Source organism: Eretmochelys imbricata, chromosome 1, assembly GCF_965152235.1.
Source record: "Eretmochelys imbricata isolate rEreImb1 chromosome 1, rEreImb1.hap1, whole genome shotgun sequence".
Classification (NCBI taxonomy): domain Eukaryota; kingdom Metazoa; phylum Chordata; order Testudines; family Cheloniidae; genus Eretmochelys; species Eretmochelys imbricata.
This window is the reverse complement of record NC_135572.1, coordinates 22,299,657-22,313,840: the sequence shown is the minus strand read 5'-3', so window position 1 is coordinate 22,313,840 and position 14,184 is coordinate 22,299,657. Positions and strand designations below refer to the sequence as shown.

Here is a 14,184-nt window from a genome sequence, read left to right as displayed (position 1 = left end):
TGACTATTGTTGAAAGGGTTTCTCTGCCTTCCTTAGCATTCAAAGAAAGTTCTCAAACTGTCAGGTTTGGTGGCAAGCAATGGCCCTCTTCCAGCAAATTCCAAAAAGGTCCACCAGCTTTCTAAGTCATCTTTTTTTTCCTTTTCCCCTGTAAAACTCTGACATGATGAGTTATTTTTTCTGATACCAGAATTTCCCATAATTTTTAATAGCAGTCAATAGATCTAGAGGAGTCACTCCTTTTCCACCACTTTGCTATAGTAATTCTCACAGCAACTAGGAGATGAGTGATCAGTTCTTTATGGCTTTTAGAAGACACAGAGTTTTCAGGACAATTTAATAAAAATACTAAGTAGTTACCTGACAGCTGACACCATGTTATCTCCCTTATGGAGTCTCCAGTGGCTTTCCAAAATGTCTTAGTTTGGGGGCATATCCACTATATATGGAGAAATCCTCTTTTTTCATTATGTTCTCAAAAGCAATTGCCTATCCCTGTACCATAAACTTGTTTAATTTTAAGGGGAGTTAGGTAATGTTTAATTTTTTTAACAGCATAATGATCTTAGTGAATTTCAGGAAGTAGAACATTAGCTACCCATCTCATGACATTCATACAGTCAAAAAACATCCTGAAGAAATGTGCACACACCCCTCTCTGCTCCCAGCAAGAAGTGAGGGCACTCACCTGGGATCTAGGAAAATGGCAGAACAGGGAGCTGGGATCTCATACATCCTAGGGGAATGCACTAACCACCAGACTATGCTGGCAGGGCTCTCTCAGTCTATCTCCTGTTGTTGTTCCATTTTATATAAATTATTAAATATTCATCAGGCAAGAGAGATGGACTGCCTCTGTAGCTTAGTGGTTACAGCAGTCACCTGGAAGATGGGAGACTCACTTTTAGTCTATGCTCTATCATTCTTGCATGTCCTGGGTGAATGCCCTAACTACAGGGACATAAATTCAGTTCTCCTGTTGGAGCTGTTCCACTTTGTTTCCATAATTGAATATTCATTGGTGCAGAGAGAAAGCAAGTGACTCTCCTAGGATGTGGGAGACCCAGGTTCAACTCCTTGCTTCAATAAGTATTTATTTATCCACAGTAGAAAAACTCCAGCAGGAGAGATTGAGACAGAACCACCGCAGAATAGCCAACAGTTATTAGGGCATTCACTATACTAATGGAAACATTTGCAACATGCAGGCTTATAGAGTAGAATAACTTGTAACTCCCCCCACCCCTTTTTTTAAGAATATATTTTTTTCTTTTTCACCAGTCGTCTAATAAATAAGATAAAATATTTTCAGAAGACATGGTACAGACAGATGTACTGCAAATATAATGACAATGTTAAATCAGAAAAGATGCAGAAGCAGCTCAGTAGTTACCCTACATCTAAGCAAAAAGCAATGACCAAGTGTATTCATGACCAATTTAAAATAAAAAAATTAAGTAATTTAAATTAGAGCACCTGTTAATTTGACAGCCCCAAGCCACAGAAGACACAATTATACAATTGGGAGACTAATATGTCTGGCATTAAAGCAAAGCAGCAAATCCAACTGTTGAATGAAAACTGGAATCTCTCTAGATCATAGAATTATAGGGTTAGAACAAACCGAAAGATACATCTAGTCTAACCTTCTGCCAAGATGCAGGATGTGTTGTGTCTAAACCATCCAAGACAGATGGCTATCCAGCCTCCTTTTGAAAACCTCCAGTGAAGAAGCTTCCACAACTTCCTGAGGCAGTCTGGTTCATTGTCCTACTGTTCTTACAGTTAGGAAGTTTTTCTTGAGATATAGATTAAATCTGCCAGTACTTAGTTTGTAATTAAAGGGGTACCAGGGCCCAAGCGATTAGATTCCAGGGCTCAAGCAATTTTTTACTTTCATGGCCCTGGCACAAATTAAGCACTGAAATCTGCTATGCTATATTTTGAACCCATTGCCTCTTGTCCTGCCCTCTGTGGCAAGTGAGAACAACTTTTCTCCATCTTTTTTATGACAGCCTTTCAAGTATCTGAAGTCTACTCTCATATCCCCCCTTAATCTCCTCTTTTCCGAACTATACAGGTCAGGGAAAGTGTGGGACCCTTACTCACTGGGGGAGGCAACCTAGTGACAGAGGATGTGGAAAAAGCTGAAGTACTCAATGCTTTTTTTTTTTTTTTTGCCTCGGTCTTCACAGACAAGGTCAGCTGTCAGAGTGCTGCACTGGCGGCACAGCATGAGGAGGAGGTGAGCAGCGCTCAGTGGTGAAAGAACAGGTTAAGGACTATTTAGAAAAGCTGGACATGCACACGTCCATGGGGCCGGATGCAATGCATCCGAGGGTGCTGAAGGATTTGGCTGATATGATTGCAGAGCCATTGGCCATTATATTTGAAATTTCGTGGTGATCGGGGGAGGTTTTGGATTATTGGAAAAAGGCAAATATAGGGCCCATCTTTAAAAAAAGGGAAGAAGGAGAATTCGGGAAACTACAGATTAGTCAGCCTCAGCTCAGTCCCTGGAAAAATCATGGAGCAGGTCCTCAAGGAATCCATTTTGAAGCACTTGGAGGAGAGGAAGGTGATCAGGAACAGTCAACATGGATTCACCCAGGGCAAGTCTTGCCTGACCAACCTGATTGCCTTCTATGATGAGATAACTGGCTCTGTGGATACGGGGAAAGTGGTGGACATGAAATACCTTGACTTTAGCAAAGCTTTTGATATGGTCTCTCACAGTATGTTTGCAAACAAGTTAAAGAAGTATGGGCTGGATGAATGGACTATAAGGTGGATAGAAAGCTGGCTAGATTGTTGGGTTCAACTGGTAGTGTTCAACGGCTTCATGTCTAGTTGGCAGCTGGTATCAAGCAGAGTGCCCCAGGAGTCAATTTTGGGGCTGGTTTTGTTCAACAACTTCATTAATGATCTGGACGATAGGATGGATTGCACCCTCAGTAAGTTTGCGGTTGACACTAAGCTCAGGGGAGAGGTAGATATGCTGTAGGACAAGGATAGGGTCCAGAGTAACCTAGACAAATTGGAGGTTTGGACCAAAAGAAATCTGATGAGGTTCAACAAGGACAAGTGCAGAGTCCTGCACTTAGCAAGGAGGAATCCCAGGCAGTGCTACAGGCTGGGGACTGACTGGCTAAGTGGCAATTCTGCAAAAAAGGACCTGGGGATTACAGTGGACGAGAAGCTGGATATGAGGCAATAGTGTGATCTTGTTGCCAAGAAGGCCAATGGCATATTGGGCTGCATTAGTAGGAGCATTGCCTGCAGATGGAGGGAAGTGAATATTCCCCTCTATTCGGCACTGGTGAGGCCACATCTAGAGTATTGCATTCAGTTTTGGGCCCCCCCCCCCACTACAGAAGGGATGTGGATAAATTGGAGAGAGTGCAGTGGAGGGCAACAAAAATGGTTAGGGGGTTGGGGCACATGACTTATGAGGAGAGGCTGAGGGAACTGGTCTTATTTAGTCTGCAGAAGAGAAGAGTGAGGGGGGATTTGATAGCAGCCTTCAACTACCTGAAGAGGGGGGTCCAAAGAGGATGGAGCTTGGCTGTTCTCTGTGGTGGCAGATGACAGAACAAGGAGCAATGGTCTCAAGTTGCAGTGCGGGAGGTCTAGGTTGGATATTAGGAAACACTATTCCACTAGGAGGGTGGTGAAGCACTGGAGTGGGTTACCTAGGGAGATGGTGGAATCTCCATCCTTAGAGGTTTTTAAGGCCCAGCTTGACAAAGCCCTAGCTGGGATGATTTAGTTGGGGTTGGTCCTGCTTTGAGCTGGGGGTTGGACTAGATGACCTCCTGAGGTCTCTTCCAACCCTAATCTTCTATGATTCTATGAAACATACCCAGTTCCTTCAGCCTTTGCTTGTATGGCTTGCATTCCATCCCTTTGATCATTTTTGTTGCTTACCTCTGGATCCTTTCCATTTTCTCTATATCCTTTGTATACATTGGTGACCAACATTGGACACAGTATTCCAGCTGAGGCCTCCCTAGTGCCAAGTAGAGCAGTAATATCACCTCCTATGACTTGCATGCTGTGCCTCTGTTAATGCAACCTAAAATTGTATGTATACTATTTTAGATACATAACTCTTTATAAGGAGACTTTTAATTGTTTATCTTGTTTCCTAGTCGTACCAGCTGAAACTTATCAAAGTTTTCTTCTGTATCTCTTCTTTTCTCTGAAAACTTGACAACACAATGTGTCTTTGGTTTCCAAGGCTTTTTGTAACAATCTTGTAGAACACAAAATTTCTACTCTGTCAGAATTAGTCTAAATAATTCCCTGGAATTCATTTATGCTTTGGGTATGACTTTATATTCCTCTCAGCACACTAGAACTCTTGAGTCTGTGATAGGATATCCTGTTGCACAGGTGTATTGCTTTAAAGGAATACCGTGAGTCCAGAGTGAAGTTTCATATATAAAAGCATTTAGTATACTGGCATATTATCTGCTTTCTTTATTTTCTTTGAGTACTGTCATTTCAGTTAGTTTTGTTTCTTGAGTGTTATTATTTATGTATATCTTCAGCACGTAAAATGAGGTTAGATAACTCTCAGTAGCTGTATGTTGCACAAGCTGCATGCCCGAAAGCACATATAATCTAATTGCACCCAATGACCAGTAAAGGGCAACAAAACTGTGGGGTGAGGTGTGACAGAAATGGCAGCTGCGTGCAATCATTAGAAGAACTTACTGAATTAAGTTTAAATACCTTTAGGGTCCATTGTATTAAACACAAAGATTATATGTTGTTGTGAGGATGGATGATCAAAAGACTATATTGAACAATGTGTCAGACAAGCATGGACTTTTGGAATAATAGCTGTGAAGTGGATTTCTTAGGATATATCTAGGGGGAGGTGAACACACATACCCCAACTCAGATTATGCAAAAACCCTGCCTTTTGAAGTGGGCCCTGAGGAGTGTCCCTTTGTCTGCTGATCATCTGTTACATAAGGCCAAGATCAAAGCCCCAAATACTATAAAGAAAAGACTAAGATATTGATGGTGGTTCTGGTTCTGCCATGCCTGTTATGAGCTTGTAGCCACAGGAAAAACCCTTTGTGGGGTTTGAAGGACTGATTCCTACAAGAGCCCTTGTTGAGGTGTGATGTTTGGTAAGCTTATTAGATTTTGTGTAGGGCCTTTTATTGTTTTTAATGTTTTCTCTGTAATGCTTTCACCTTAAGAATAAATGTGATTGCTTATAAAGTGCTCTGTGGTTGTTTATAACGGCTGTTCAAAGTGAAAGCAAAGTGCAGATGCTGGTGTGTTTAGGCAGTCTGGCTTGTTAGGGATATCACAGTGTAGGTAGGAAACTGTGGATCCTGGAAAAAAAAGCTCAGTTGGGAGGGAGAGAGACATTGGTCTCCATCCAAGAGAAGTGACGGCTAAGGAGCTGGGAGCCTATAGTGGGTTCCCTCGTGGGAACACATAGGGGGAATACAAGTGTAGTTGCCCTGAATTGTGACATGGGGATGACCGAGGAAGGATTGGTTCCAAATGTTAAGTTTACATGTTTATTTTTTGACAATGAGATATTGGTACAATAGTTTAATTTGGGCAAGGGCTGAGCAACAAGCAGTTTAGGAGCTCTGGCCCTCGGAGCAGGGGCTGAGCAAATAGCAAACACGTGCCATCCAGCCTAGGGTGGGTAGGCTGTCACCCCAGGGTGGGGGGCTGGCAGCAGCAGGGGGTAGAAGGACCCAGGCCCACCCTTCTCCACTGGGTTCCAGCCCAGGGCCCTGACAGGAACCTGAGGGTTCTGCCGCTGGGTTAGCGGGGATCCCACTGAAACACACTGACTTAAACTCTGGTAACACAATCAGACTAATGTCTGAGGTCCCTTGGCTACTTCCTACTACCCCTTTGAAGTGTACCTCCATCTCCTGGGGTTCCTCCATCTCCCCAGGGTATATCGCCAGTGGCAGTCCCAGTAGCTCCCCCGGGTATTGGTCAGTTGGCAGTCCTGGCTCCTCCTCTGGGTTTTCAGCACTGTAGAGCTCTGTCTTGACTGCAGGGCTCGGCAGTGGGCTTCCTTCCCCAGCTCTTGCATAAATGAGCTGCGTGGCCCATTTTTTAAACCTCCTGTGCCCCTCTGCTTCTGGCATTGCTTGCCTGGCTCCACCCATCAGGGGTTGGAGCGTGGTTTCTCCCCCTCAGTCTCAGAGGGAGGCCACACCGCCTCACTACAAAGCGTGATAGCATTTTTTAATTTAAGTGATATCACTGGTGGGCCTTGCTGATGAAAAACGTTTTAAGGAGGTATTTGAATGAAGCAAAAGTGATTGCCTTGTGTATATTTAAATAGCTGATTTCCTTAAGAATAAGCATAGTACTCATAACAGAGCATGAGCTCTTTAATAAAATTACATTAACGTAAGACTTCCTTGTTAGAATAGAGCTGGGAAGTGGCCTACCTTGAGCCAGAGAAGAAGTTTGTTCTTCATTTGTTTTGCTCTAGCACTTGGGAGTGCTAGTCATGGACCAGGCCCCACATTGTACGAGGTGTACAAACACAGAGAAAAGACAGTAGTTTCCCCAAAGCGCTTATACTAGGTAGCAGCAGTTCATCTCTCTAAATGATCAGACAGGATGGCAAATACAATCAGGTGTGCCATTTCAGTGGGCCAGGTGTGCCATTTTCCCACTGTTAATCAGTGAAATGCATCACACTAAATCTGTGGCCTGACAAACATCCCTATTAACCTGTGTTCATTTGATAATAGTTCTGATGAAGCACATTCTGCTCAATTTCAAAATAACAAATGCAACATTCTTTAAATCTGTTTTTTCTTTCCTTGCAGGGTCAATGATTGCATCTTGCGGGTGAATGAGGCTGATGTATCAGAAGTCTCTCACAGCAAAGCCGTAGAGGCACTAAAAGAGGCTGGCTCTATTGTGCGATTGTATGTTCGTCGAAGGAGACCTATTCTGGAGACGGTTGTAGAAATCAAGTTGTTCAAAGGCCCGAAAGGTAAATATGTAAAAGACGTTTTGACATTTCGTTCTGGCTGCATAACTAAGCTCTTCATCCAAGTGAAACGGGCACCTCAGCCTGACCTTTTGGAATCTGGCCACGCTGGTGTATATTGAGAGCGGAAATGAAATGGTTTTGGACTGCCACTGTTTGAGTTCACAAAAAGAACAGGAGGACTTGTGGCACTTTAGAGACTGACAAATGTATTTGAGCATAAGCTTTCGTGAGCTACAGCTCATTTCATTGGATGCAACCGGTTGCATCCAATGAAGTGAGCTGTAGCTCACGAAAGCTTATGCTCAAATAAATTGGTCAGTCTCTAAGGTGCCACAAGACCTCTTTTTCTTTTTGAGGATACAGACTAACATGGCTGCAACTCTGAAACCTGTCTGAGTTCAGTTGCCTGTTTTCCCTGCAGCTGTTGATGAGAGCACTGGAATCTAATATTCAGTATAGAGGGAATTCGGGCAGCTGGCCTGTTTTAGATGGTAATGATTGCAGAGAGAGCTCAGGGCTTGCAAAAGAAGGACAGCAGAAGTGTCAGCCAGTGAGCTGTGAGCTGTCAGGTAGCCCTCCTTGTTCCAAACCTTCTCCCCAGCTCCAGCATCTGCCTTTCATTTAGGATGCTGTTGGATATGGTCTTCTCCAATTCCCCTTTGTTGAAAAGGCCATATGACTGTCCCCCAACTTCTCCTTCCAGAGTTTCCCCTAGGTTTCTCTCTCCCAAAGCTACTGTTGAAAGAATAAAAGATAAAACAGACTGTCCTAACAAGATAGCTCAGTTGTCCTTGCATAATAGGCTATTTTTCTCCTCAACAAGTTGCCATGGAAATGTAGGATAAAAGCTCCCTGCACCCAGGCTTAAATCGTTTTGTCTTCACTATCTAAACCCTCTGGCTGGTGAAGGAGCCCTCTGGACATTGTGAAGACTTTAGTGTAAATTGCAGGATCTCACAGAAAACCTGAAAATAAAATATTTCTTAGAAGCAGTACTGCTCATATATAAAACTTTCATCATTACTCTTTCCCCCTTTCTTCTTACTAAAGGTATTTTCATGAAAACCAGACCTTTCTTTCTTAAGAGCTCATTTGATCCTAATGCTTATTCCCACCTGAAAAGCTGCTTTTTGAAACTACCTTATTTTCCATAGCTAATAATACCACAAAAAGAACTGTTACTTTCAGTGGGGGTGGGGGGGGGGGTGGGGGAGGGGAATAGGCAGCAGATACCAATGAACTCTTAGGGTATGGCTACACTTGCAGATGTAGAGTGCTTTGAGTTAAACCAGCCTTGCAGAGCGCAGTACGGAAAGCTCTGCAATCTGTCCACACTGAAAGCTTCAAGCGCATTGGCATGGCCTCATTTGCGGCACTTGCAGCGGCATTGGGAGTGGTGCATTACGGGCAGCTATCCCAGCATGCAATTGACTGCAACATGCTTTTCAAATGGGGTTGGGGGTGGAGTGTGACAGGGAGTGTGTTGTGTGTATGTGGGGGGAGAGAGAGTGAGTTTCTGGGGGCTGAAAGCATGTCTTGTAAGTTCAGACAGCAGCAGACCGCCCCCTCCTCCCCGCCTCTCTCTCACACACAACATTCCACAGTAATGGCTTGCTTTGTCTCGGAGCCGGCTGTCAGAAACGGAGCTTTCAAAGGGCATATCCGCATTCCTAGGCAAGTGCAAAACAATTAGAAGAGTGGCCACTTGACTTAAGGGGATTATGGGATGTTTCCAGAGGCTGATCAGAGCACAGTAATGCAACACCTCGTTCACTCTGACACCTGGGTGTTTCAGCCACTACGTAACAAGCGTTAATCTTCTTGCTGAGGTGGAATACCAGGAGCACTCTAGCCATGGAGTCAGAGCGCTCTATGTGCCTTGCCAGTGTGGACAGGGAGTGAGCTAGGGCGCCCGGGGCTGCTTTAATGTGCTCTAACTCACAAGTATAGCCAAGCCTTTAGTCAATAAGGGACCTAATTCATTTCTAGGGTAGCTCCAATCATTTCAGTGGAGATTTTCCATCAGACCATATGGCTCCATGACTGTTTCTTTTTATATAGATGTCTTTAGTAATAATGAATGAGTCAGGTGAACCAAAGTCTGACATACTCATTTGGAAATAAAATGATTTTTCACTGGCTTTCATTAGGTCTCATCTCGTCTTTAAAGAGTTCATGTTTCTGGAAGCTGGTATGACAGTATTACTGGATTTTATTTGTTTACTGAGATATTTTGTAATGTACTGTGAAAAATAGCAAAAATCCTGCATATTATAAGTACCTGTATATTAGGACTATCACAAGCATTTGATACTTGGACTTCAACACTACATGGTTCACCAAACAGTAAGGTACATTTAAATGTGCATCTGAGGGAAGAATTTAGCCCTAAGAATCCAGAATGTTATAATACAAAATTGACTTTCAAATGCAAAACAGTCTGTGCTGGGAGACTTTCTATGTACATGTTAAATTGGAACAGTACAGGAAGCAGTGTTTTAAAGAATTTTGAATTAAACAAATATGCAGTGTAACTGTTATCTTGAGTAACCTAAAGAAACTAAACATAACATATCCTTTAAGCTTTTGATGAGACAGTAAGAAATAATTTAGTTTTACTGTACCTGTGGCTGCATTATGGAAATGGAAATGAGATGTTAGCACTTTATTTAAAAAAATTCTTGCAAGATTTTCATTTTGGTTGTGTGCCTAGAACAATTTTGTTTTACGTTTGTTACAGAACAGAGTCAATATAAAAAAAAGCTTTTATGACAAATGAAGAACTTTTTACCTCTTAGTTTTTCAAGTATTGATTTGATAGTTCTAGTTAATAAATATGAAATTTACTGCAGACATATACTCCAGCTATTGAATTGTATTAAACTAGGTGTCTCTTAAATTTCTATTTTAGCATTATTGAAAGTAAGTTAACTGAAAAGCAGGTTGAAAAAATTAAAGTAAATAATCAAATCTTGGAAAAAATAAGTCTTTATGCTTTATAGTTTGAGCTGTAAGTGATATGTTGTATGCTTCATATGTACTACAGAGAAAGAAGGAAAAGAGGAGGAAAATAATTTATATATGCTGGTTACATTTTTTTAAATTAGTATTAATTTTCATATAGTAACAATTTTAATCTGATTATTTCAAAGTCTTATATCAATGATTAGTCAGACCTTGTGAGGTAGCTGTGTACCTCTGTTATGTCCCTTGTACAGATGAGTAAACTGAAGGACATAGAAATTATAAGAGGCCACACAGCACGTTAGTTCTAAAGCTGGGAATAGAATCTAAGGATCTTGTCTTGTAGGCTTGAGTGCTAACATCTATCCATGGCACTACATTCTGTCCATTCACACTGAAAGTAGTTTGTCTGTGAATTACTCTTTCCTATCACTGCTATAAACCATAGAAACCATTTAGTATTTATATATCCAAAGACATTTATGGTCATTTATCTTATTTTCAACAAGGAAAAACTGTTAGTTTTCAGACAAGAAGGCTGTTCTGATGCCAAACTTATTGTAGCAAAGATGTTTATAAATGCTCCTTTTGTATCTTTGCGTCAATATACTGCTGACTTCATTACCTACTTTGCTGAGAATGCACCTCACAAAACTTAGTCCTGCCCTCCGCAGTATCCCCTACACTGAATGATCAGTTCCTGTACTTGCATGTGCAATGGCTCATACTTGTCAGTGTTTGAAAGCTATAAGATAAGGATAAGGAAATTTGTAGAGGGAAAATACATGCATTTATTTTCAACTGAAGTACAAAGGACTTGGAGAAATTTTTTGGAGGGATTTAAATGTATTACAAAAGTTAATCTAACTAGGGATGGTTGGCACGTAAGTTGATGATTTTGCATCAGATGTGGGTTTCTGTGTCTCATATAGAGGGCAGAATGGAAGCCAGCATATTGCAAATATATTATAAATTCAAAACAGTTAAGTGTATGCCACATATATCAAGAAGCCATGTAACCCTTCAATTTGACTATTTGCAAAAGAGACGAGTGAGGATACCTCTGGACCGTTTAACCTTTTCTCAAAATTCCAAGACCAGTCTGACCTCCTGTACAACACCAGCCATGGAACTTCCTCAAAGTAATTCCTAGAGCATATCTTTTAGAAAAACATGCAATCTTGATTTAAAAATTGCCAGTGATGGAGAATCCACCACAACCCTTGCAAATTGTTCCAGTGGTTAATTACCTATTAATTAGCTTCAACTTCCAGCCATTGGATTGTGTTATACGTTTGTCTGCTAAATTTGTTCCCCGTATAGGTCCTTCTAGAACATGATCAAGTCATCCCTGAACTTTCTTTCTTAAGCTAAACAGATAGACTTAAGAAGCTCAGACTTAAAAAGGTATGCTTTTAAAACCTTTAATCATTTAATTAACATGATAGGTCCAAATTTTCCAACAGGTCCATACCTATGTAGTTACAGAAAACTCTGTGTGCACTCAGAAGTTTGCCACACTCCTTTTTGAAAATATTATTTAGAATGTCCATGAGCTATCTTCTGATAAATATACAGGCAGTCCTCAACTTTGACGTTCAACTTACGACAAACAGCATTTACAACGCTTCTGAATTGACACCCTGATTCGACTTATGTCAATTGGTTTCGACTTTATGATCGGTCCCTCAGTGGAGGGGATTGTGGTTCTGAGTTACGACGTTTCGATTTACGACGCAATTTTCAGGAACCAATTGTGTCATAAGTCTGAGACTGCCTGTACGGAGAGAGAGAGAGAGAATTTTAAAAGCCTGATCATTACAGAATCTTTTCTTTATCATATGTTAGAAAATTGTCCCTAATACATAAATCAAATAAAGTTTAGCAACATACTATTATTGGAAATGAAAGACCAGCTATTTATGAAGTGCTGTGCAAGTGCATTTCCTATTGGTCTGTTTCAGTACTCTCCCTGGGTCTAGACCTCAGCAACCGGTTTCTTCTCAGTTGCTACAGCCTGTTACAGAGCAGATACATTCAATATGCCCACACAATGTCTATTTCTGATTGACAGGCAATAGGATTAGGCTCCTTGGGGATTTAGATGGTTTTGAAAATTCTGTCCCTAAATTGAAAGTATGTGTTTTCTTTCCTGTGTGGAAACATAACAAAAATAATGACCATGAGAATGGATATTTTTTAATAATCAGTGTCACAGCTGTATACACCATAGTGTTTGTATCAAGGAAACAAGTGTGCATAAATTTAAGCACTTTGTCTAAAATGGTACTTGGTCAGCCTTTGTAATTTTACATGTAAAATAGCTTTCTGTGAGACCTTACAACAAACTGATTATTTTTTATGAAGAATGAATTACAAACTTTAGCAGCATTCTCCCTCGTGTCCTGTCTGTTCAAGAATTATAATATATAAACCTATTTATTTATAATTGAGTAAAGCTTTCTGAAATGAAGACATTTTATGGATCTCTGGGGTTTTCAGGAATCTTTGCTATTTGATCATTCCGTACAATTTATATTTTGTTGACAACAAAACAATTGTTTTGTGCTTGATCAGGGATAGAAGTTTAACTTGATTTTTATTTCAGATTTTAAAGGATCAGATTAGGCAAGCCCACGATGCCCCTGACTGCAGCCTTAGTCTTTCTGATATCCAGGCATGCTATATGTATATTATCCCAGTCTGTTAGTTGTTTACTATGATGCAAATGTAAGAATTTATCAATAGATGCTCCTCTTTGGTTCACTCTATGAAGGTCTTATTGCCTACTTTTTCCATACACAAAGTGCAACATGTACTTTCAGTCTGAATTAGTTTTTGATCAAGAGAGCCACAAAACAAGGAAAGGAGCAAGGTGCTTCTCTGTAGCAGGCTGTATTTGAACAGAACATGGAATAACAGTTGCCTCCAGGAGACAGCAGGGTCCAAGAAATTTAAAAATGCAGAGCGTATAAAATCCTATCATATGCCTAACAACACACACATTGCTTTATTGTCACTGAAAGTTTCTGTTGCATCTGCATATAGTAACAAATCAGTTTTGGGGAGGTAGAGAGTACCATATTACTTAGGCTGTTATGGGAAAGGCAGGTTGAGTTGTGTAATTAGCATGGTTATACACAGAGAGGGATCCCTATGAAGCACTAAGTTCATTAGTTTCAATTAGCTTATAAAAAATAAGCGATGAGTAAAATTCCACTGTGACACACAGGATGTGTCTACACTGCAATAAAACACCCGTGGCTGGCTCAAGTCAGCTGACTCGTGCTGGCGGGGCTCAGGCTGTGGGGCTATAAAATTACAGGGTAGACATCTGGGCTTCTGCTGGAGCACCAGCTCTGGGACCCTGCATGGAGACTTACTCTTGTGCGTAATTATTTTTTTTTTTAAACCTACCACTTTTTCAGATGAGAAAACTCAGAAATATTGAGAGCATATTTCTCCTCTCCAGTTCTCACTGTAGATTTCTTATCTTCAGTGGCTCTTATTATTCCGATCTTGTTTTGCAGGCATAGCTCCCATTGCCCGAGTGGGAGTACTGCAAGCAGAACTACTTCAGAATATTGTATTTACTTATGGAAAAGTCCCCCAGAGAAAGTCATGTTAAGGTGAAAGAGGAGAAGAGCTTTATTCAAGTTAGCCTTTTTCATGGAGAAATTTGCAGGGTTCCAGAACCTGGGCTCCTGCCCAAGCGTGAATGTCTACACTGCAATTTTATAGCCCAATAGCCCAAGTCAACTGACAAGGCCAGCTGAGGGTGTTTTATTGTAGTGTAGACCTACTCATAGTGTCATCGATGGAAACCACTGTTTCAGCCAGGGCATTAAAGGTTTGCTTCTCTCTTTATAAATATAAAATGTAGAAAACTGCAAAAAAGGCAAACGTACCATTTTCATTTTTTCCCTACAAAACCTTTTAAACTATGGTACACACAATGATCTTGCCTGATATTAGCAAACATAGCACAAGTAGCACTTTTCTCAAGTGATGTGATCACACATAGGCCAAATGGCTATCTAATGATATTAACCTTGCGACAAGTTCTTGCTGAAGCTGTTGTTCCTAGACCCATTTGCCAACATACTTTGATACCTTTCTTTACAGAACCTTTAAATCAGATAAAACAGTAACTTAGAGAATCTTTTATTTATGGATAGTAGAATTCTACCATTGTTAAGCTGACAGTTGGTAGCCTT

The 14,184-nt window shown here is 40.9% G+C and overlaps 1 protein-coding gene across 7 annotated transcripts in view; it reads left to right on the top strand.

The window, feature by feature from the left end:
- Nucleotides 1-14,184, top strand: part of DLG2 (discs large MAGUK scaffold protein 2) — a 1,498,860-nt gene that overhangs the window by 1,059,995 nt on the left and 424,681 nt on the right. For all 7 annotated transcript variants that reach the window (XM_077807758.1, XM_077807786.1, XM_077807801.1 and 4 more), the window contains one exon: nt 6,834-7,003. In XM_077807758.1, the coding sequence (XP_077663884.1) occupies nt 6,834-7,003 (170 nt within the window). The remainder of the gene's footprint in view (nt 1-6,833; nt 7,004-14,184) is intronic.